General features: G+C 38.4%; 1 protein-coding gene across 1 annotated transcript; it reads right to left on the reverse strand.

The window, feature by feature from the left end:
- Positions 1-4,824: 4,824 nt before the first annotated feature.
- On the reverse strand, positions 4,825-24,369 carry Nars (asparaginyl-tRNA synthetase). Its single transcript, XM_005372977.2, has 15 exons — positions 24,228-24,369; positions 22,775-22,854; positions 18,239-18,304; positions 18,028-18,120; positions 17,858-17,947; positions 17,000-17,078; positions 15,915-15,985; positions 14,279-14,365; positions 11,988-12,209; positions 11,681-11,880; positions 11,179-11,314; positions 10,734-10,847; positions 8,357-8,488; positions 7,751-7,882; positions 4,825-5,981 (listed from the first exon to the last, which is right to left on the reverse strand). Exons 1-15 carry the CDS (start codon positions 24,268-24,270, stop codon positions 5,850-5,852), a joined length of 1,677 nt encoding a protein of 558 aa, XP_005373034.1. The 5' UTR covers positions 24,271-24,369; the 3' UTR covers positions 4,825-5,849.
- Positions 24,370-25,636: the final 1,267 nt, after the last annotated feature.

Here is a 25,636-nt window from a genome sequence, read left to right on the forward strand (position 1 = left end):
TTTTTAACAGTCAAAGCTCAAGAATAATGGCTATCTTCCTGCTTCTGTGACCCAACGTCACTTCCAACTTTTTAACAATTACATGCTTTCTTTTCCCTAGTTATAAAGAATAGTGTCCTTCCTAACAACTAGTTGAACATTCCTTCCCCTTTGCTTATGCCCACTCCCTTCTGACTTGTTCTCAAATTCAGAGTAATGACCCATGGGTAAAGAGGGGAGCTTGAGCCATGGATATAGTTCCACTCTCTTCGCATACCCTACTGGGATATCAACAGAAGTTTAGATGGCAGTGCTTTTTGTTTTCAAGCACAAACCTAAAAAGATGGAGAAAAGGGAACCATGGCCATGGAATTTTACAAGCAGGAAGGCAGATGAATAAATGCTTAATGGCTCAGCAGACCCAGTAAAACTGAGTCTTAAGCTGTCCATCTTAAGACAGAACCACCCAGATTCACACAAGAGAATCCCTAAGCATCTCAGGATTGGCAACAGCAGGGACCTCCATTAGTGGAGATGAAAAGAGATGCCAGAATAAAATGGACTCAAAGTCTATTAAAGCAGTGAACAAGAGTACTAAAGATTCCTACCCTCCCCTACCCCCTGTTAATTAGAGGTTTGGTTCCTAGAGATTTGGCAGAAAGCTCTAGACTACAGATCCCAGGATTGTGGAGAGCAGGAGCACACTGCAAACTGCAGAAGGCAATGAACTATATATACTTCCTAAAAGCAGAAAGCCAGCCTTCCTAACTGGCCCAGGCAGCTCAACCTACAGTGAGGTTCACATCTACTACCACATACTTAGAGCAGCCAATGGGCACTGCAGTTTCCTCAATTATCAAGAGATCACTCTGCATTATCTGACATTTGAGAAAAGCTTCAGGAAACAGATGCAAATGAACTGAAGAAGGGGCTGGGGATATAGCTCAGTGACATAGCACCTGCCTGGCAAGTGCAAGGTCCTGAGTTCAATTCCCAGTACCCACCAAAAAAAAAAAAAAGAAAACCAACACAGAAGAAACTAGGTGATGAAAGAAGAAAACTTAAGGCTGTAAACGTTAAAAAGATAAATTTTCTGATACCAGAATAAGAATTTTAAACACATACACACAAATGTTTTACTATAGCTGAAGAGATGAAAGACAATAAAGTTGAGGAAACCTCCCAGAAAATACCAACTAAAAAGGGAGGGGAACCCAGGAGTGGTGGTGCAGGTCTGTAGTCCCAGCACTTGGGAGGTTGAAGCAGAAAGATCATTGCAAGTTCAAGACCAACCTGGGCTACAAAGTAAACTCAAGGCCAGCCTAAACTACATAGTGAGACCCTGTCCCAAGAGACCAAAAAAGGCGGGTAAGGAGGGTATTAAAAAGAGGTCTGGTATCTGAAACAAATTGTATAAAGAAAACAAAACAGTAGGGAGACCTTTAATGAAAGTTTATGACTTTTTCACAACTGAAGGGCATGACTTTTTGGACTACAAGGGCCTATTAACCACCCATCGGGATGGATCGATAACTACTCCCAAGAAATACTACTCTGAAATTTTGGATCACTGGGACAAGCTTTCAGAAAAGAAAAGTCACATGTAAAACAATAGACAGTAAGACGCTCAGGAATTCTTAAAAGGAACACTGGAGGCCAGACTTCAAAATTCTGAGGAAACGTACTTAAAGATAACAATACACAATGTATTAACCTTTGTTACCCTCCTATCATATTGTTTTGGAATCTTGTTTTGTAAATTTTTTGTTTTGTTTCTTTTTCTTTAAAATAAAAATTAAAAAGTAAAATAAAACCAACTTTTAAAAAAGTCCTGAGGAAAATGCTTTCAAACCCACAACTCTATACACAGATGATTTCAGCATGACAATAGATTAAAAACATTTAAACGAAAAAACATTTAAATGAAAAAACATTTCAGTGACTTTTAATTTCCACGAATCCTTTCTCAGCAAATTACTAGAGAATGCTCAAAAACAATTACAAAGTAAACAAGGAAGAGTAGATGTGGAATAAAAGAACTAAAATGTCCACTGGAGGAGAATGGCAAAGGGCATACTCTGAAGATAGTGACAGAAGGTCCTAGGACTACACTGATGTTCAGGGACTGAGGGTAACTATTTCGGATGAAAGCAGGCAGAGGGTCCACAAGAAGCTTCTATGGGACAATGTTACCGAAAGACTCCGATATGCCCGTACATTTTTAAGAACTGAATTAATGATAAAGGAAAAAAAGACAGCTACTAAGTACAAGGAAAAAGTTGAACAAAAAAGGAAAAGCCATTATAGTTTACACCAACCAAAATTACAATGTAACTATATAATTAAGTTGGAAAGATGGGGATGTGGAAGGGTATACATGTACAATGAGGATGGAGAGAAAGAAGCGAAATCTTTTATCTTCTGCAAAAGAGCAATAAATAATGTCTAAAACTGAAAAATTAATAAAGTAACCTGTTATTCAGAAATACAAACAGAAGTAAACACCTAAAGAATAAACTAAAACTTTTGAACACCTCCATTCCTTGGAGCTGGTGTGCTAATGTGCATCTGTCAGCCTGCTCAGGGAACTCAAGGGAGATTTTCATGGGTGAGGTTAAAGAACGCATATGTGCAAGACATCACCAACAGCAGGCAGCATGGAGCAGAGCACAAGAGCACAAGAGCAAGAATCAGCTGCATCTTTGTTGTATAATTCTTACACAGGTTGTTATCTCATATTTACATTCTTACATAGTGATGTAACCAGGACATGCATGTTTACCTGTGCTAAGTCATGGTTACATAACTGTATCACACTGTGTGTCTGCGCTAAACAAGCGGGGTCACATCCTCAGGTATCCTTCGATGGCTCTGAGCTCTGAAGCAGTCTGAGTGGTTCCCCACATCAGATACAAACCTGACTCTACAACTTGTCTTTGAGGTCTCTTCACTTACACTCTGATCAAAAATGTTCTTTGGCTAATCATGCAAGAACCATGATAAAAGGAAACATTTTAGCCTTAGAAACTCAGTCATTTAACTCAAAAGTGATTTCAAGATGCTATGAATTATACTACTTAAACATCATAATATCCCTTCTTCTGAGAAGAGCTGAATGAAATACTACTGAATGAAAGGTGGCTTAAAATAATGTAAGCTTTGGAGTTTCTCAGCTTCACTCCAACATTCCATTTCAACAAGAGATTAACACAGTCATTAAGTAAGAACCTACAGTCACAAGGGAGGTGCAAGGTTGAGCTTATGAGGGAGTCACCTACTGACTGCTAACCTCACTGTTCTACAGCCTTGCCTGGTGAACTTTAAAGGAATTCCCTGGTCTCATCCCTGCAACTCAGATTCAGCTGAGCTGGACTAAGGCCTAGACACCATTGTTTGTAAGGTTTCCAGGTGATCCCAGTGAGCAGCTAAGCTTGCTTGTGATAGAATTCAACTGGTCTATATAGTAGAGATTTTTAGGAATTGTTAGAAACAAGATAAGAAGGAGCTAAATGAACTGGAACAAGGTAGAAAGGAGGTGGAAAACTGCTGCTAGAAAGAGGGAAAGTTGGTATTTAAGTTGAGATGCTCCTTAACTTATAATGGGGTTACATCCGCAGAAATCTGCAAGTTGAAAGTATCCTAAATCAAAAGTGCATTTAATACACATAACCTACCACGTATCACATCTCAGCCTATCACACCTTGAACATGTTCAGAACCCTTACATTAGCCTATAGTAAGGGATCAGCAAATCATCTAACAAACCTGTAATAGTCTTGAACATCTCCTGAAAAAAAAGAATCAAGTTGTGTCATGTACAGGTTCAAACTGATGAATGTGATCTTTATGTATACCTAAAATGTAGCAAAAGAATTAATTTTTTAAAAAGTACACTGTTTGGTACCATCTGTCATTTGAGTAGTCCCAGTACCACCCTCTCAGCTGCTTCTGACTCTGAGGAGGTCTACCACACAAGGGGCAAAAGCAAAAGGGGTTTTTGGTGGGTTTCAGGAAGAACAGGGTCAGGACATGAGAGTCCAGTGAGGAGTGCCACAAGAGCAGGAAGTCAGCAGCAGAGATGTCTGTAAGTTGGTGCTTGCCAGAGACGAAGGATGGCATTTGTAGCACTTGGAGCAGACCAACAAACCACACAGTGAAAGAAATAAAGTCCCTGGGCATGAAGTCTGCTGTTCACCATGCTGTTTCTTGGCCTAAGGTGACCATAACCTCAACTCCCTTACCCTGCTTTATCCTGACTCTTCTGTAGTAGTTTATAATATTCAACTCATTTAGATAATTAAAGTTTAGATTCACTGAGTCTAGCCTCTTCACTTAATTCTTATCAAATGAATTGCTTAGTTGAAGCCAATTAGAGCTCATTCACATTCTTCCAAGTATTTTTTTATTTCAAGATACAAGCCAAATAGACTAAAAATGCTCCATTTCCATCTGCAATTGCAGATTACAATAAATCTGCACTTATGAAATTTCCATCTCATGTAATTGCAAAACAAGACAAAATCTAATGTGTTAAAAAAATAAGAATACAAAAATACTGTAGCTAGGACTCAAATACCTAATTTTTAAAAAACACTCTATTACCATATATTTTTAGTAATACTTGTGGAATTTAGTAATACCTAATTTCACATACACAGATCATGAAAAATAAAGATTTTTTTTTGTTGTTTTGTTTTTTTTTGTTTTTTGGTTTTTCTCCAGTACCAGGAACCGAACTCACAACCTTGCGCCTGCCAGGCAGGCGCTTTTGCCGCTGAGCTAAATCCCCAGCCCCATAAAGATTTTTAAAATGTGTAAGGAATGAACTAATGTGAGACAGCAAAGTGTTTTACAAGTGGTCATTTATTGATTGCTGGGGATACAGACTAGGGAGAATATGCAGCATGCATTTGGGGGAGAAATTAACCATATCTAAGATGAAGCTGTTCAATAAACCTGTGATGAGTTCATAAGGTAACACAGATCAGATCTAAGGAGATGGTAGGATGACTCACACAGCCACCTATAAGTTGTAAGATTTCACCTGCAAATACATTTTGAATTTATTTATTTTTAATTACTTAAACATCACCAGGAAAATGGGAAGCTCAGTCTGCCTCTTAACCTTAAACAAACACTAAGTAGGGTTCTGTGAATCATCTAAATATGCCTCCCCACCAAATTATGCTCATTCCAAAATTTAAGGAAACTCCATTTCTACAAATTCTTTCAAATCAATCTGTATGGCTCAGAACTAAAAGCAGCTATACAACTTGAGAAAAGGTTAATAATCGAGTCAAAAGACTGTATTCATCAGAAACAAGTTATGTACTGCTAATACTAGCAGTATTGTTCTCTAACACTAGCAAATTTTTATGCCATATTTGCCAATTTCTCCCCAAGATGTTTGTTTTAACTCATGGATACAATAATATGATATAAATGAAAAGAAATTCTAGTTACATTTAAAAGGATACAAAGATTAAGTTATTTGATTGGTTCAGACCATAACTGAAAACTAATTATGTATGAAATTTAATAATGTATAGTATATTGAACACAATAATTATATCCTATAACTGGGTAAAATGCTGAAATGTACCTACAGTTAGTGAGTTCTGTGCCACATATTTCCACAAACTCTGTAACACATAATTTCTCTTATAGTGACATTAATGTCACTTGATGTTCCAGTAACATGCACTCCTTTTTATGATAGTGGGAATGAGAAGGTAGAGAAGATATAAACAGTTATATCCTAATAGAACAAAAAAGAGAAGGTGTTTTGGCCTTTTGTCTTTTTTTTTTGTAAGAGGCAGCCTGTTCTTTTCATAAATCATATTGATTCCTTTACACTTGAGAGGAACTAACTATGGCTTGCAGCGCTGGACAAATCGAGGGTACAAGCACACATCTCGGATGTGGTATCTATTCAGGATCCAAGTGAGGAATCGTTCTAAGCCTAAGCCATATCCTCCATGAGGGCATGTACCGTATTTTCTCTGTTAAAGAAAAAGACAAAGAGAGAATGAGAGGAGTGAATGTTTAAAATTTTATCCAAAGAGGTTAAAATTTTCCACTGTGGAAGCAATCAGCTCATCATGGTTAAGAATTCAACCCATAATCTATATGCCTTTATGAACCATGTATAAAGAAATATCTCAGCCCAAATTTAAAGACCCAATCCAAAAACGGGCATCTGAGATGAATACATACTTCTTAGATGAAGAAATTAAAAAAGCAAATAAATGTATGAAAAAATGGTCAACATCACTGGTCATTTGAGAGATGCAAATCAAAACAACACTGAGATTCCATCTCACCCCCAAAAGAATGGCTATCATCAAGCAATCAACCAGTAAGAAATGCTGGAGAGGCTGAAGGGAAAAAGGAACCCTTTTCCACTGTTGGTGTGAGTATAGACTGGTGCAACCACTGTGGAAATCAGTGTAAAGATTCCTCAAAAAACTAGGACTGGAGATCCTATTTGACCCAGCTATTCTCCTTCTGGGTATCTCCCCAGAAGAATTAAAAACATTATACCACAGTGATGTATGTGCACCCATGTTTATAGCAGCACAATTTGTCATAGCTAAATCTTGGAAACAACCCAAATGCCCATCAACCAAAGAATGGATAAAAAAGATGTGGTCTTCTTATATAATGGAGTACTACTAAGCATAAACAAGGATAAACTAGAGACTTTTATAGATAAATGGATGCAACTAGAGACCATACTCAGAAATGAAATGAATCAGACGCACATGTGTAAACATTGTACTGTTTCCCTAGTGTGAGAAGCTAAAAGACTAAATAAGATAAAAATGTACAACAGATATTGTAAAATGGGAAGAAACTTCAAAAGGAAAGAGAAACTCGGATGGGGGAATGGAGAAAAAGAAAGACAGGAAAAGCAAAAATAAATAAATAAATATCTATATATGATAGTTATAGTACTAATTTCTCTTAGTTCACTGAAAAGGAAGGTTTGTGCTAATATTGTTTGGACAATTACATGCCTATATCTTGTACTCTGAATAACTAATTTAAAGATGGTAATATGTGGGCTGGGGAGCTATAGCTGAGCAGCATAGCACCTGCCTGGCAAGCGTGAGTTCGATTCCCAGAACCACAAAAAAAGAATAACAATATGCAATGCATTAACCACTGTTACCCTCCTATTATCTTGTTTTGAATTTGTTTCTCTCTTTAAAATAAAATTTAAAGAAAGAATTCAGGTTGGGCATGGTGGTGCACGCCAGTAATCCTGACTACTCATGAGACTAATATAACAGAATCACAAGTTCAAGCCTAGCCTAGGAAACCAAGCAGAACCCTGTAGCTCAGTGATAGAGTGACTGCCTAGCATGTGTAAGTCCATGAGTTTAATCTTCAGTATTGCAAAGAAAATAAATAATTATGAAATAATTATGAAAAATAAAGCAGGGATTAAGCATTTCCCTGGAAAGTGACTTCCATCTTTTATCCTAGATATCTCCATTTATCAGAGGAAAATGAAAGACAGTACTAGCTATTAGTAGGATCTAATAATATTTAGCAATGAGTAGAGGTATTCAAATGCAATTAACATATAACTCGGCCAAAGATTAAAAACTGCAACATTTAAATGCTGTATTATAACCATGAAACTAAGTACAACTTATTCAAAAAACAAAGTACCATTTGGAATGCTCTCCTTTAAAAAATATCAATGTATACAGAACTATACAATGAAAAAAAGTTCAACGACAATTTTGAACATTGCTTTTACCTGATCTGTATACCAGTAGTATGGCGTGGGATCAATACCTTCCCTTTTATAACCTGCCAGGATTTCTTCATTATCCCAGATACGCATGGAGCCTCCCACAATCTCACCAACATTGGGCATCAAAACGTCAACCTTTGAATATGAATTTTAAGAAAAGAAAAACATAATTATTACCAGGCTATCAAATACAGCACTGTTGTGGGGCTTCAATGAAAATTATAATTTAAACTCCTATAGCTAAAGGAATATACACTATGTTTGTGCAAAATTCAAATATTACTCAAATTTTTTAACAAAGGATGTTAATTCCAATCATGCGAAGCCAAAAAAAAAAACCCACTTCTGTAACTATTGCCACTCTATTATTAAGAAATATTTGTCATGAGCTACATCTCATTTCATTAACAGCTGCCCCTCCTTTATTATTTTTATGTTTTGTTTTGAGACTTAAAATCACTGTGTAGTACAGGCTGGCCTCAAACTTGCAGCGATCCTCCTGCCTCAGCCTTCAGAGTGCTGGGATTATAGGCATGTGCCTGACGCCCACTCTTCCCCTCCTTTAAAAAGAAAAATTAAAATTTCTAATGCTCTAAATCACAAACTGACTGATTCAGTAAGACGGGGATCCTCAGGACATCGCTGCATATAGAAGGATTTGATCTCCACAGGAAATCGACACAGCAAGATTGGTTCATTAATGGTGTCTGTCATCAGTCTCTCAGGAGCTTCTGGGATATCCTAAGGTTAAACAAAACTTGATTAACATCTACAGCTCAAAATGTACAAGACAGAAACAGCTCTTTCTGCACCAGCCCTTCCTCCCATCAAGGCAACATAGTAGAGAATATGCCCTAAACCATGATCCATAAACTCTCATATAAAGAACAATTTCTTTCAAAGAAAAAAAAAAACCTATTTTATAAATTCACAGTTGTTAAGTGAACTGAAAATACTCTGCCTTCTTCTTCAGTAGGTCCCAAGCATCATGCTTCTTGAGCAATGAGAAGAAAAAAACAAAAATCTCCAAGCTGACCACTGAGTTGGTTTTCAGTGGTCAATTTTAGCAAGCTCTAAAGCAAACTATGGTCCACTCAGCCTCATAAAGTAGAAGGCAATCAGTGAATGCTCCAGAATATCATTGATATCACAAAGACCATTATTAATGACACTAATCTTTAAACTCTCCTGTTTTCTACACTTCTTTCCTCCTACAATAAATCAGTTATGTCTTCAACAGTAGAGAGACAGTCATAGGACAAAGTTGGTACATGTAACCACACCTGGAATAGTTAGCCAGGAAATTTAGGTGATGAATCAAATGAATCAGTTTCTCTATCTAAACATCCTTCAGTAAAACACACATAAATTCAAGTTTAGACTGAAAATTCTTGCCCCAGTAACAACCATTGAGAGAACTGGACAGGACTCATTAATTTGTTTAATGTAAGAACTGAAACAAGAGCTGAGCAATCCGCCGGCACAGTTGCTCTCTGCTTTGGTCCTGGAAGCCCTTTGCCCGCTAAGTTACGGGAAAAGGTAAGATGAATGGGAGAGCTCTGGCCACTTGGCTGGTATCCACTTGATACACTGGGGCTCTGCATAAAATGCAATTATGGGAAGAGGGACCTTACCGCCCAATCTGAAGTCTGCAGACCACGTCTCTCTCTTGCCTCTTGTGCACAGGTGACAGCAAGTATATCTAGCGCTTGCTGACATGCACTGAAGCTTCCTGTGCCGTGGGCCTTGCTAGGCATTTAGCTCATTCAGTCCCCACAACCTTGCCAAGAGGACGTTACCTCCAATGTAGAGAGGAGGAAAAGGAGCACAGGTCTTTTGCCTTCAGTTACACAGCAGGTTGGGGCAGAGGTGGGAGCTAAACCACCTTAGTGAGGGAGATATTCCGGCTCCACAGCTTCTGTTTTTTTCCACTCCCCACTTTGCTAAAAACTACATCGCTCTGCCAAGTACAAGGCATAACTGCATTCTATACAGCATAAACTGAATTTACAAGACAGAGTAACTTGTAAAGATCTAGTATACTGTTTGTCCTGCCTATAAACTTCTTTTAAAAATCAAAACTCTTGTAAGCAGCAGCTGCCTTTTTACTTATAAAACAGATTTGTAAATATCATATAAAGAATGGTTCAGGGGGGCCAGGCATTTAGGTCAGTGGCACAGCACCTGCCTGGCAAGTGTGAGCTCAATTCCTGGTACCACCCCTCCCCTCAAAAAAAGAAGAGTTAAACATAAAGGAATGAGGGCCTGAAACACTGCTGCCAGCCCATATTCCCAATACATGCTTAAGAGGGTGGTTCCCAGGTAAAATCAAAATCAGCATGCTAAGTTTATCTTGGGTACCAGGTCATGTTCACTACAAAGCCTTCTCTCTCAGTTTTACATCTTATTTGACAGCTATTTTACTATAATCTCTTCCCAACTAGTTTTAAATCTCTGAAATCTAGAGAGAATGAAACCTTATGCAAAGGAGGAGATACTTTTCCCAGAAAAACAAAACAAATAAATACATGTACTAATGTTTTGTATGTACTTTGAAAGGCTTCATAAACTTTTTTTCTTTTTTCCCCTGAGAAAGGGTCTTGCTGTATAGTTCAGGCTGGCCTTGAGTTCACTATGTAACCCAGGCTGGCCTTGAACTTGTGGCAATCCTCCTGTCTCAGCCTCCCAAGTGCTTAGATTTACAGGCATGCACCACCTCATCTGGCCAGTTTCACAAACTTTAAAAGCATCCTTGCCAGCTGACAGGAGTATGAGTAGAATTTAGAAGTTTAGGCTAAACAACAACCATGAAGAGATGAAGGATGACATAGGAAGGAATGCTAAACACTTGTCAATGCTCACTCTACAATGAACCAACTGACAACCCAAGCAGCAGGTGCCTTCTACATTAGCCAATGAAGCAGCAAACGCAATCCATTTAAGCATGGTACCACCTTTGAAACAACAAGGAGAGAGGAATACATACTTCTCCAAATTCGTAGAAAGTCCCATCTTCTTTCTTTACATTGTGTTCTTTTAACCACACAATGGCATCTGTGTAGTTCATCCGTTTGAAAGGCCGTTTGGGGGGCTTAAAGTTCTACGCAGAAAGGAAAAACATAGGGCATATAAAGAAACCACTAACCTTAAAATGTCCATTAACCAAAACACCTATTTACCATTACTACAAGAGATTAATTCAGACTAGGAAAGTATGCAAACACTCCTCAAATGGAAAACATAATGGACATCTTCTTAGGTAAGTCAAAACATATGAAATTACTGGCAATGACTAATACTGCATTAAATTTTAGTCTTCCAAATACTAAGTCACTTATTTCAGCTCACCAAGCCATCAAATCTATAAAACAAGAGTGAAGACTCCAGTGTCTTCCGGAAAGGGATTATAATCTTTCATTTGCTACACCCACCGGATTGAGGTCAAGTACTATGCTTCCTGCTGGTGACTTTAAGATTCTATCTACGACATCACAAACCAAGTCCTCCAACCGGCTCAGGAGGTCCTCAAAGGTCAGGAAAGGGCACTCTGCTTCCACGTGAGTGTACCTAAAGAACAAGACACTAGCTCAGAGTTGCTCTTTTATACTAAGTTTCTCCTGAGCAAAGATTAGGAAACTGAGAAACTATCCAGAAAGGCAAAATTCCAACACTGCTAACCAATTCCCAACTCTGCAAGTTAGATACCCCTCCAAATCCTTGAGCAGTGATTTCTTATTAATTCCTTAACCCACAGAGATCAAGGCAAAGTGAAAAACAGACCTCAGCTATGGCTTAGGCAAACTTTCATTATCCTTCTAATATGTAAATTTTTTTTTAATATGTAAATTTTGAAAATATAATTTACCTACATAAAACTTTCTTCCCTAAAGGTAGTTTCTAAAAATAAATACCAACAAAAAGACAATTTCATACTCAGCCAGGTGCCTTCGTGTTCTTGACTGTTCTGCCCTGTATGATTGTGCAATACAAAACACATCTCCCAGGGCTGGAAGGCAGGTCTCCAGGTACAACTGAGAGGACTGAGTCAAAAATGCCTCTTCTCCAAAGTAGTCAAGCTTGAAGAGTGTGGAGCCACCTTCAACCTGCGTTTGCACTAATGTTGGAGGAGTAACCTATGCACATGGGAAAGAGGAAACGAAGGCCAGCTGTGAAGACTGCTCTTCAAGCCTCAGAACAGCAACAAGGGACTGTTTGCAAAAGATGACCAACACACACTCACTTCGTAGTACCCCCTATCAAAGAAGTGGTCTCGGAAGCACCTGGTGACAACAGAACGTGCTTTGAGGATTTTAGACATGTTTTCTCCTCGGATCATCATGTGCCGGTTGTTGAGCTGGACGTCAACGTCAGACTCTTCGTTGATCAGGTTATCAGCTCCTCCAGCAGGGGCCAATCCTATGAGTTCCCAGAAGTCACAGCTCAGCTCATGGCCCCCGGGAGCCTACGTTTCAAAGAAAGCAGAGTGAGGAGAAACGCAGGAAGGGAGAAGGAAACAAAAACCAAAGAGTTTCTGTCCAAATTTTTGTTAAGATGGTATTTCTAAAAACTGTATTATAAGTAGCCTTATTCTTTCAAATAAAGACCAGTAATTCAACTTCAGCTCAATATTTTTTGTATTTAATATTTTTCAGAGTAAACCTACCCAAGCTCCTTCTTTTTGAGTTTGCATTTATTTGTTTAGTTTTATTGGTACACTTTTAATACATATAATGATCACATTCATCACAGGGAACCGTACTTGTACGTAATATATCTTGTTTCTTCTTTTTCTCCCATTCCCCTCCCCTCCCTTCAACTCTTCTTCCTCTCCTTATTTACAAGCTTTCTGTCTTTTTCCTTCTATTCTTTTTTCCTTTTTCCTCTGTTTGTTTCCCTTCTCATCTGAACATTCTCTTCCTACCTCCCAGTATCTATCATCGAGCCACACTCTTTTTTTTAAAATACAAAAGCACAAACTAGAAAATAAATTGTATCTTACAACATGGAGAAAAACTAACTCATTAACATTTTGATGTAGCTTTCTAGTCTTTGCCTAGCAATTTAACCTAACTCCATTTTGCAATCATATCACTTCCAAGAAAACTAAGTGAATTTCAATCAGATAATCTTACTCATGCTTTCACATGGACTCAGACCTCAATGTGTTTCTAGTTGATTAGGGATGTTTGCTCCCTCTTGCGATAAATGTACTACATGTTTTTATTTTCTTTCTTAGGCAACAAATAGTTATTTGAACTATAATTACTAACAAGTAATTGTAACTGGAATAGGTTATGTATCTTTGGCTATAGAACAAACAGTTCTCTGAATATCAGAAATGTTTAACTTTTTGAAAAAGAGGCTTGCAAATTCAGTTCAGAAACTCTAAGATTTACACTACTGTTCTCTTCTAAAATTTTCTGGATAGGCTATAAAATATTTATTTTCATCTATCCGAAAAGTTATTCATAAACCCAAAATGGCTATATTACAGCCCATGAAGATTAATCTGGAATTCAGGGAAGCTGAAAATCTGAGTTCTTTTTATTGTATGAATTATGCTGTGATTTTAGTTTTGTGCACTGCAAAAATCACTAGGACATTTAACTACCAATGCAACAGTGCTGGGAGGTAGGGTGTTATGGCTTGTGTCTAGATATTTCCCCAAAAGCCTCACACAGTCATGGGCGGGGCTTTTCAGAGGTGGCTGGATCTAGAGTGTGTGATGCTAGGATTAAGTATATGATGTTGGGATCAAAGGTGTGTGATTACTAAATTAATCCACTGATTGGTTTGGCATAGATCTGGGGCGGATAATAAGGAGGCCCACCGTGGATAGAATATAAGGGATGGAAAGAGGGATGCTTGCTGTTGCTTGATGCTTCTTTGCTACTCTGCTGCTTTCTGCCCACCATGAAGTGGTTCTCTGCAATACTCCCCCGCCATGCCACCCTACCTTGGAGCCAGCCAACTATGAACCGAAACCTTTACAAACTGTGAGCTAAATAAATGTTTCCTCCTTTAACTTTCGGTGTTAGGTATTTTCTTTCAGCAATGGGAAGAAATAACTAAGACATGGGGCTTAATGGGAGCTGGTTAGGTCACAAGTGGATTAATTCATGACCTGGGAACTAGGTTAGCTGTAAATTATCACGAGGCTGGGTTTGTTATAAACGGGAGTGCAGTCCCATCCTAATTTCTACCTGAGGCATTTCTTTCACTTTGTGATGCTTTTTGCCATCCTATGACAGAGCAGGAAGGCCCTCACCAGATGCAGCCCCTCTATCTTGAATTGCCGAGCCTCCAGAACCCCCAAGAAACGAATTTTTCTTTACAGTTTGTCACAGCAACACAAAACAGATTAAGACAAACTGTACAGTGTACATGTTTCACTGGAATAGGAAAAAGCACGCTAAACTTACAAGTGCTTCAGATTTGTGTATGTATATGCTAAATACCAAATTGCAAATAAAGACCTGAGAACAAACAAACATCTCTTCATTCACTCAACGAGAAGTTCAATCCACTTACCTGCTTGCCCTTTGGGGTAAGATTTAGTGTTCCATATACTGCAACACTACTCTCGGTGGACAAGACTACTCCATTGTAACACTGACACTATAAAAAGATTAAAGTTCAAATGAAGTTACCACATTAATATTAAAATAGTCTATCATAGGTAAAGTTAACAAGATTATTTATAAACAAGTTGCCTGGTCAAATATTATAAAATAAGGAATGAGACTGCCACTGATTTTTAGTGTTAAGAAAGAACAATTACTCTTGTGGAAGACAGAGATTTATCAACACAGCTACACATCAAGTAACAATGTTTTGGCAACAACAGACTTCATATCTAGTGGTCATCTGATAAGCTCGTATCATCTAGTGGCATGATAGCTGTCTTAGTTTCTGTAAGTATTCTATGATGTTCACACAACAACAAAATTACCTAGAGCTCATTTTTCAGGATGAGACCCTGCTGTTAAGTGACACCTGACTATTCATACCAGTGAACAGACATAAAAGTACCACTTTATAAACATTTACAGTGTAAGTGTAAACAATACTGCTCCCTTTCACTTAAATCTATCTGGACAGTTCATTTTTATTGGTAAATGCAGACCATATAATAAACAGAGCCCATCTACATTCTGGTGATCAGTACCTTAAGTCATTAGAATGATGATGGGCAGCTTGACAATGGAGGATTGTGCTGTCAATTAAACCCACTAATTATAAAGACACCAGAAACTAAATGCCTTTTGATATAATGCAATTAGAAGAACACAGTTTTCCCCATGAAGTAGTCATGCTAAAAAAATAAAAACAAAAACAAATGAATCTATCCAGACCTAATTTCTATTTTATTAATCACATGGAGAACAGGAGATCATGTTAAATGATACCACAATGATATAATCAACTGAATCCATAGTTATATCAACTAAATGCAAGATGGAGATGTTGGCTGGATCCTCATTCAATCAACCAACTCTAAGTAGGCATAATGAATCCATTAGGAAAATCTGATGAGACTTCAGATAATATTTAGGAGTTGTGTTAACTTGGTGGGAGGTGATAATGGCTGGTAAGTACTGTGCATGAAGCAAAGTTTCTCTAACTGGACACAATGGTGCACGCCTATAATCCAGCTAGTTGGCAGACTGAAGGAAGAGGACCACAGTTCAAGATCAGTCTGGGCAATTTAGCAAGACCATGCATCAAAAAGAAAACCAACTGGGAATGTAGCTCAATTTGGGGTCCTGAGTTCAATCTCAGTACTGAAAAAAAGGTTTTTTTCCTTAAAAATGCACAAAAAAGTATCTTAAATGAAATGATATGATGTCTGGGAGAGCAACATCATACAACATCATATAGGTCAACATCTTGGCCATATATTGGTATTCACTAAAACAGGGTGATAAAGATGCTTTATGCTGTTCTATATTTCATGCGTTGCAAATTTTTCAATAAAAGCCCTCCCAGCTTTCCTAAGGTATAATTAACAAATAAAGGTTTTTGTATTTATGCTACAAGGTATGATATTTGATATATGTATTCACTGTGAACATAACAAAAGTTTAAAAAAACCTTTAAAAAATAACAATAAAGGAAGCTACTGAAAAAGTCTAATTTTTAGCCATAAATAAAAGAAAATATTTACCAAACTATCTGACAAGACACACTGAAGATAACCTGTACCATCCCGCAACACCAGGAACATTAAATTCTTTCCTAAAAATGAGAAATACAAATTTAGCCAGCCTGTTCTCAAGGAACCACAGATGACTTTTTAGAATTTAATTTTATGGAAAGGAAACTTCAAGGTTAAGCATGGAAAGATCAAGTCTCCCACATGACCCCCTTACTCTGAAATGCCCAGGAGCACTGCTACACAACATGTATAAAGCCCTTTATTTTCATTGTGCTTTTAAATCTTACACAGTCCTCACGATCCACATGGCTATGGGTCAGCAAGATGGCAAGCAATGAGCTGCAGGACTATGTCTTATTTGCCCTTAAGGCCCCTGACACATACAGCACAGTGTGTGAGAGTGGCATAAATATTGCTGAAGAGAAGTACTCTCAATTTATGTTCCATTTTATTCATGAATAATTCGATAATCACAATAAAAATAACACATAAAGTAATAGAGGAAGCAGCTGGGCACAGAGGTTCACACCTGCAATCCCAGCACCAATCAAAAGATGTAGTCCTGCTTGGGCAACTTAGCGATGCTATGTCTCAAAACAAAAAATACAACGGGGTAGGGATACGGCTCAGTGGTAGAGTGCCCCTAAGTCTGATCCTCAGAAGCGAAGAAAGGGACAAAAAAACAGAGGTGGCAAAACATCAGGACCAAGAGAGAAGCAGAATGCAAATGTGCTCTCATGCTACAGCCAAGTTTTAGATCAGGACCTGATCCTGATCCTATCTGTACCATTCCTGTACCCTATCTCCTGTTTTTCATTAAGTAACTAAAATTCAATTTGACAAATGTTTCCTGAACACTTTACCCCTGTAGTTGCTAACAGTTAACAGTGTACTTAAATAATTTTTAAACTTTAGTCACATTAAATAAGAACAAATTGAGTATTTAAGTCACAATATCCATGTAAAAGCTAACACAACAAAATAAAATGACAACAACAAAAACCTCTGAAAAAATCCCAGGACATGTCTTCATGTTCTTCCGTAAGACTAACGATATGTAAAATAAACGAGGAAAAAAAAGTGGTACCAGTCACCTTGTCTACGCAGCCTGTGGACCCAGCCAAACAGCTTTACTCTTTGGCCTCTATATCCTTCTAATGCACAAATCTTCACCTGCAAATGAAAATAAGTAATACTTGAATAACTATGTCATTTATTATATACTAATGTTTTCATTAATATGAAATACGCAGTAATAAGGTGTTGAGAAAATCAGTTAATAAATGAATTCAATTTGTCACAAACAGAGCCTCTGCCCCACAGAGGCAAACATTCTAGCCACACAGGGCCCTTTACATGACCTCAGAGTCCCTCAGTACACTCTGGACTCGGAAGCTAAATAAAAGACTTTCTGTTTGAAACATGAGGTAAAAGGAGATGTACAGAGGAAGGGGGCAGTGAACATAGCCACGAAAACAGTTCCATCACTAAGCAGGGAAAACACAACAACTGTCAGCAAGAAAACTATCAGAACTCAAGCCATGTCCATTCATAGTGCAGCAATCTGTTTTGGTTCCAGAAGAAAAGAATGAACCCAGTTTCACAGACTCACACGCTTTAGAAAAATCATGGATTTCTACCTGCTCATCTTGTAGTGAGGAAACCGATACTAGAGAGGGTCAACTTGCTGGGCCCACACCACACAGCACAGCCTGGGCTGCAGCCCAGGTCTGCTGGGCTTCAGTCAGACGAGAATGTACTTCACATGCAATTACTAAGCTCTATGTTAAGACAAATGCCTAAAGAGAGAGCCTCACTGCCCTAAAACCTTTCTCCATCCGTTCTAGAAGACAAACAATGTGAAGGAACAAACTACGTGGTATACCACTCAAGCCAGAATTAATGACATGATGGGACCATGCCCAAGATAAGGGAAACAACGTGCCACTTACACACTTGGGCTCTGGCAGACTTGGATCCTTTTTAATGGATATCTTCTTGGCTTCTTCCAGGTTCTTTTCTCTTCGCAAACTATCTTCTGCCTAATTTTAATAACAAGTTGTTAACACGGCTTCCAGCGGTCTAACTTGTAAAATATGTACGGTGGTAAACTATTAGTCACCTCTTTCTTCTCCTGGGATTCATTCTTCATTTGTTCCCTATGCCACATTTTTCTAATGTTCTTCATCTGTGATTTAGAAATAACGTCCCACCTCTAGAGAGAAACACAGATAATGTAATTTTACCCAAGACCTCTGTTTATTCAATATTTAAATTCAATTCAAAATTTATTCACAAAGTATAATTCTGTAAATTTTTTTGGTTCATCTTACCTCATTTTCTTTTTGTGAATCTACATAAATGGTAGGGAATGGTTCTTTTCCTACTGTCATCAAAGCCTTGGGTAAAGAAAGAGAACAAAAGAAAACGTAATGAATTATTCCATCTGGTGGCAAGACCTTAGAAAAACCAACCTTTTCTAAAGGGACATTAATACTACAAAGCTACAGTGATAAAGAACAGTGCTGTATTGTCAAAAAAACAGACATATGGATCAATGAACAGAATAGAGGATGCAGAAACAACTCTAAGCACATTCAGCTACCTGATTTTTGACAAAGTGGCCAAAAACTTTCATAGAAGGAAAGATGGCCTCTTTAACAAATGGTGCTGGGGAAACTGGCTATCCACATGCCAAAGATTAAATCTAACCCATATTTCTTACCAGGTACTAAAATAAAATCAAACAGATCAAAGATCTAAATATCAAAACAGAAAGCCTTAATCCGCTGGAGGATAAAAAAAAGGTAAAACTCTTGAAGACATAGCTACAGGCAGAGGCTTTCTGAACCAAAACCCAATTCCATAAGAGATAACACCAAGAATCAACAAATGGGATTGTATCAAATTACAAAAGCTGGTGCACAGCAAAAGAAATAACCAACAGAGTAACACAACCTATGGAATGGGACAGAGGACTAATATCTAGAATACATAAAGAACTCAAAATAATTAAACCCCTCAAAATAAAAGGTCTATCAAAAAATGCACAACTGAAGTGAATAGGCACATCTAAATAAATACAAATCTAAATAAATACAAATCTAAATAAATACACATCTAAATAAATACAAATGGCCAATAAATTAAAAATAAATGAAAAAATGTTCAACATCACTGTCCTTTAGAAAAATGCAAATTAAAGCAACCCTGAGATTTCATCTTACTCCAGAAAGAATGACTATCATCAGGAAATCAGATAACAACAAATGCTGGTTAGGATGTAGGGAAAAAGGAACTCTTCCTGTTGGTGAAATGGAAACTACTGCTGATCATGAAAATCAGTATGGAGATTCCTTAAAAAAATAAAACAAGAAATTCCATTTGACTCAGCTATTTCCCTCCTAGATATTTTCCTATAAGAGTTCAAGACATCATATTTCAATGCATACCTGTATTTATAGCAGCACAATTCACAACAGCTAAAACTAGCAGGCACCCTATATATGCATCAAGAGATGAATGGATCAAGAAAACTGTATATATATACAATGAAATGCTACTCTGCCATAAAGAAGAATAAATAAGTCATTTGTAGGAAAATGGATGCACCTTGAGATCAAATGCTAAGTGAAACAAATCAGACACACAAGTTTAAATGTTGTAAAGTTTGGATGCACCTTGAGATCATAATGCTAAGTGAAACAAATCAGACACACAAGTTTAAATGTTGTAAAGTTTCTGTTCTATGAGAAACCCAAAATACAAATCATGAGTAAAATATAAGTTAAATAGGAAAAAAAGAAAAGTGATGGAGGGAGTGGAAGGAAAAGGTGCAGAGGAGGAAAGGGAAGTGAAGGGGACATAGATGTGTCTTGTACATGTACCAATTCCTCATGATGAATGTAATCATTAGATACTGCAAACATATACTAATTAAAAAAAAAATGAAAGTAGGGACATTAGTCTCAACTCAGTGAATACAAGGAAGGAACGTGAATCTTTACAAAACAACTAAGAGTGCCAAGAGTGCACCTCTTCAACAATTAGACACCACAGGGTGCCACCGTGCACCACATAACGCTTCAATCAATGAAGGACCACGTATCCAACTATGTCCCTAAATTCCATCAGCTAATGTTATCACAGCCATCTTCATTTGTGCACATACACTCTATCCTGTCACTAAGGGATGCCTGGCTGAATCTGCAGGCAACTCAATATTCCATCATTACCAGACAGCTTGTACTGACCCTCTTGCTATATCACTGAAACTGAAAAAGCTAAACTGTCCTTCCTCAAATAGGAATGGCACACTTTTGCTGACAATTCAACTTCTGCAGACATTCATTTACCTAAATGGTGTTGTCAGTTTTGGGGGGAAGGTACCCCAACAACTCAGAAAGAAAAGAAAGGTTTTACTCTAAGAAATAAAAAGACCATGCACGACACACCAAAGCATAACCATGTGGTTTAATCCAAAAGAGGAGCAAATGCTCCCAGATTAGGAGGAACTGATAATTACATACAGTAAAGCTTTGGATTGCAATTAACTTGTTCTGTGAGCGCTCCACAAGATGAGGAAACATTTTTAATAAATTTTAACTTGATAAACAAGCGATGTCTTGCAATGCAAGTTGTGACACCAAATGTCACACGATCACAACTAAATCAATGGTTCTCTCCCACACACGTGTTTGGGGGTGGTCGTCTCCCAACAGCAACAGGGTATGGGGGGTTGTCTGCAAAGGAGGAGAAAAAGGCACAAGAACTTTCACTTCAAATGAGATTACAGAGATGTGTAAGACCGGGTAAACAGTGCAAGATTTTGTAGAAAAAGCACCACACGAAAAAGGCTGGAGCAGTGAGAGCAATAAATCTGCTTAGCAACCATGCAATGTCATATTTCTGCAAAATCCTCAAAAGGAGGCAAAAGCGAGTATCACTGGATAGGCTCCTCATTAAAGCTGTACTAAAAGAAATAAGCTTCACAGAGCCAAGACAGAGCGGTGAGTCCATTAGTGATAGTGAAAGTCGTCCTACATAACAACTCTCCTCTTTTATCCTCCTCACACCAGCCACAAAGTTTTTCACAGGTAACTGCAGGTTAATTTCTTTATATTTTATTATTTTGTAAATATTACAGTTCTGTAATCACTTTTATAAGAATATTTTTGGGTTGTAGAACTAATCATCTAAATTTCCATTAGGGCAGACCCCTGAAATTTGTAGGGATTTAGTTTTGGGAGCACCTGCAAATTGTGAAAAACTGCTAACTTCTGACATGGTCAGAAAAAGGCCCTGAAATGCCTATTATGCTACCGCGGCACAACTTTTTAGCTCCCAGAGCAAATACAGTACTTCAGCATTCTCCTGGAGGGTCTTAAAACTTCCTTTGGCACTTACATTCAATGCCAGAAGGCATTCAAGGTACGGGGTGTTTTGGCAGCATCTTAGGACTTTAGAAGAACAAAAGCAAGAACACTGGAGATAGCTATGGAAGTACAGCAAACTGTTTTGATGGGGTAATGCTGGTGCACCTGAAAAAGGTGGGTTACAGGGCAGTAGCCAATCAGCAGCAAGGAGAACTGAATAACATTCTTGAATTGGCTACTTACAAAGCTCCCATCAAAAAAAAATTGCGGTGGATATTTGCAGTTTCCAATTGTGAGGGATTCTTCAAACAATTATTATTTAGATTCTAAGGAAAAATCTGCAAATGACCGAGGCTGTGAACTCTGAACTGTAACTCTGAGGGGGTATACTGTATTTCTTACGGGGAAATTCACTTCGAAATACAAGAGCTTTAGATTACAAGCACATTTCTGGAATGGATTATGCTCGCAAACTAAGATATTACTGTAAATGCTGGATCACAGCTAACAAAAAGGGGAACTGGTATGGGTGCACAGAAAAAGGAGTGTCAGGGCTCTGTTCTTCCAAGGAAGAGGACTTTAACCATCTCCTTACGTGGCCGTTGTAGCCAATGGGTCCTAGCATTCCAGTTCAACAGGAACCTCTGTGCTTAACTCAGGATGGATGCAACTGTTACCTAACACGCATGTGAGTACAAGTTCTTGAAAGACCCCCTGGCCTATATTTGATCTTCCATTTAAGTCTTCTCAGAGAAAATCTGTTGATCTCATTTAAGGATTTTAGTTCCTGAGAAACACCAGCACATCAATAAACTGGAATTCTATTGTGAATTCCAAATCCATGAATCTACTCTGAGATATGCGTTCTTGGGCAATGTGATAGAAATCTGGTCTTCTTCAGAGGCACAAGCTTCAGGGTCACTATTGCATAGAAGTAAATTCACCAACACGCCTCTTATATATCACGTGCTCACAAGCGCAGCATGACCACAGAAAGATGATTTTTATTCTTACAAACACTGAAAAACCAGCAACTGGAGATATTAGAAAAATCCCAACATCCAATGACTTGTGGTAAAAAAGATGATACATGTTTTAAATGTTCAAATAAGTTTAGATTCTAATCATCCGGCACTCTTAAAACTACATATCTAGAGTCTGCCAAAAAAATGTATACACACTTCAGGAAAAGAAATAACTGTATAAATATTTTAATACTAAATTTATCGAAACATCATGAGATTAATACAAGCTACATTCAGCTTCTACAACTATAAGAGGTGCTCAAAGTGGTGACCATTAGCTTCCAGACATTTATTACTTTTCTTTTCCCGAAGCGTGTACACATTTTTTGATGGAGTCTGTATAATATTCCTTATTCTCCCTTTTCTAAAAATTCTCTTCAAAATCTAGTGCTTAAAATAAAATTCTTGACAAGTTACACGTTATTGACAAGTTATTAAATGCAGTCATTTTCATGAGAAGAGACACTACCTTTAGACCTGTTTTAAATGGTTTCTCCTTGGTTCCATCTCCTGTAGCATCATTTCCCTCTCGATCCGACACATACAGCTCTGTTTTATAAATGAGAATAAGTTACTTGTTTGACCAATAACGCAGACACTTTATAATGCAACTAGTTTAGCTGTTTCTTTGTTTGTAAAAAGAATAAGCATTGGATTAGTAAAAGTTACCACAGTCCAAAGTACATAATCACGCCCCTAGGTTAAGAAAATGTATCTCCTAAAAACATGAGTTATAAATTTAGCTTTTCAAAATGAACTCTTTGATCACTTTAATTCGTGATACTGTTTGTATGTACTTGACTACCCATCAATAAAGCAGGGGCTTTAGTTAGCTAGACCTACATTGAAATCTTGGTTATTGTACCTTAAAAACCAGGGTGACCCTAGGAAATTTACTTAACCTTTCTGAGCTTACTTCCTCTTCTATAAAATAAGGAAAACAATATTCATCTTGAGCAGCTACATTGAGGATGAAAGAAAACAAAATAAACCTAAATTCTTCAAAATAAACCTAAATTCTGAGGTTAAACAAATTACAGAAGATGAGACAAGAATGATGGCCCAGGCTTGTTAATCCCAACACTTAGGAGGATGAGGCAGGAAGATCCCCATGAGCTCATGGCCACCTTGAACTACACAGTGAGACCCTGTCTCAAAAAAAAAAAAAAAAAAAAAAAGCACATGTGTAAACATCGCAGTCTCCCTGTGTGAGAAACTGAATGAGTATTTAAATAAGAATCAAAATGTACAATACATATTGTGAAATGTGAAGAAATTGTCCAAAACGAAAGCGAACATAGGGTAAGGAAAGAGGGAAAGAAGGGAAAAGGAAAAAAAATATTTTTAAAAAGGATAAAATGGAAACAAAGCTTTGTAACTAGGAAGGGTAGAGGGGTTAAAGGGAGGAGCGGGGATCGGGGGAAAAAGAGGAATCAAAATGTATCATGTACGGACACAAATTCCCTATGATGAAAATGATCATTATGTACACCTAGAATGTATCAATAAACTTAATCTCAAAAAAAGTCCAGAAGGCCTCACAACTGCAGAAGCCTCGTTGTGACATCAGCCTATGTCTCCTAATTTTCTTTTTCTCTTACTGAAAATTTCAATACAAAATGAGGCTGCACAACAGAGAATTAAATTGATAAAACTTGCTTGCTGGAGATCACTTGGAAGAACTGCGACACCATGCCCGAGCCCCGCACACCGGCCGAATCTGAGCGGAATCACGAGGCTTTTCGCAGTGGGGCGGGCGCGGCCACGGTCGCACCCCCGGGCACGCGGGGTTCGAGGGGAGCCCAGCCTGGACCATCCAGTCAGGCTCCCTCCAAACGTTCCACAAACATCTGGAGGCGCCAAGCGCTAAGGCAAGCGCCGGTATTCAGCCGACCGTATTTACCAAGCTAAGTCTCACTTACCCAGCACCATTTCTGTGGTGGCCCTGGTCACTTCCAAGGACATAGCCTCCAACACCACCACCACCACCTGCCGTCCCGTCACCCCAACGTGCAGCAGCGACTTCCTGGACTCAGGCGTTGCATCATGCACTGTAGCGCTAAGGTCCGCAGAGTGAGTACGGCCAGAGTCGAGACCTCATTGGTTACGACATGAGGGCGAGCGCCCCCGGTGCCGCCATGTTTGTTCAGGGCAAGGCAACTTCCGGCCTGGATGTGCCCCGCCCAGCCCTATGTACTGGCTCCTCCCTAAGCGCATTACCTGATCCAGGCCTTCAATTCTTCCTCCCTTAGGTCCAGGCCTACTAAAACCAAATTTAGCCAGGTGTGATGTTGGCTGGCCTGTAATCCCAGCGATAGGAAGGGAGGGCAGGAGGATCGCGAGTTGGAGGCCAGCAGGAGCTACACAGTGAAACTATGTTTAAAAATAAATAAATAACTTATAAATAATTAAAATTTGAATTGAAATTCTGCTCCTGTAGGCATGACGGGATCACTGTTAGAGAGGCTGTAATAATGAAGTGGGAACAAGTAGGGTTTTGTAGTGTAAACCTGGCTTAGAATGCTTATTCTGCCTTTTACTGTGTGTTTTGAGGTAATTACCAGACCTGTCAGTTTCCATGTTGGTGAATGATGATGTCAGATCCCTGCCTGCCTGGAAATAGGAGGCACTAAATGAAGGGTAATTGTCATCATTTTTCCTCAACGTAGTGAAATTCCAGCGTATGTCCTTGACACAAGGGGATTGTTGTTGTTTTTGTTGTTACAGAAGGAAGTTAAAAATCACTCGGTCTGGGCCTGTCAAGAATATGAGTCAAAAACTTTTGTATTATTTTCATAGAGGATATTTCACCAAATTTCATGAACTTTCCCTTCTTTCCTTTGCTGTTTTGTGTTTGCAGTTGTATTAATTATCTACTGCTGCAAATTACAACCTGTCTTAGCTCACACAGTTTCTAATGGTCGGGAATTTGGAAGCAGCTTAGCAGGGGATCCTGGCTCAGGATCTCTCCAGCATCTTGCTGTGGGCAGGGGCTGCAGTTGTAGAAAGGCTTGACTGGCTGAGGGTGGAGACTGCTGTCAGGCTCACTCAGGTGGTTGTCGGCAGAGGTGTGGGCTGCGATTGTGTTCTGGACTTGCTGGGGTGTATGGGAGGTCTGAAAAGACATTGGAGAAAGAAAGTCTTCTCAGATAATAGATGCTTCCTGCATCAAATCTCCAATCTTCTTCTTTCCAAGTTTCTGATAAACTTGTCACCAAATGTGTCTAAAGAAGTCCCCCAAATAGATATGGGGACCTCAACTTATCCCACTACTGAGTGGGTTGGAGGTTTACTGACTTCTGTCACAGAAAAGAATTTTAGGGCATGTAAG

This window comes from Chinchilla lanigera, unplaced genomic scaffold (genome assembly GCF_000276665.1).
Source record: "Chinchilla lanigera isolate Chin_1 unplaced genomic scaffold, ChiLan1.0 scaffold00001, whole genome shotgun sequence".
Classification (NCBI taxonomy): Eukaryota; Metazoa; Chordata; class Mammalia; order Rodentia; family Chinchillidae; genus Chinchilla; species Chinchilla lanigera.

Bases quoted from the DNA above. Each gene is read 5' to 3' on its own strand.
- Nars (XM_005372977.2), bottom strand. From the start codon at position 24,270: ATGTCCTTGGAAGTGACCAGGGCCACCACAGAAATGGTGCTGG. The intron at 18,305-22,774 runs GTAGTGTCTCTT...TCTTTACCCAAG, and splicing joins CATTTAAAACAGGTCTAAAG to GCTTTGATGACAGTAGGAAA. The intron at 8,489-10,733 runs GTATGTATTCCT...GTTTAACCTTAG, and splicing joins CTTTCTACGAATTTGGAGAA to GATATCCCAGAAGCTCCTGA.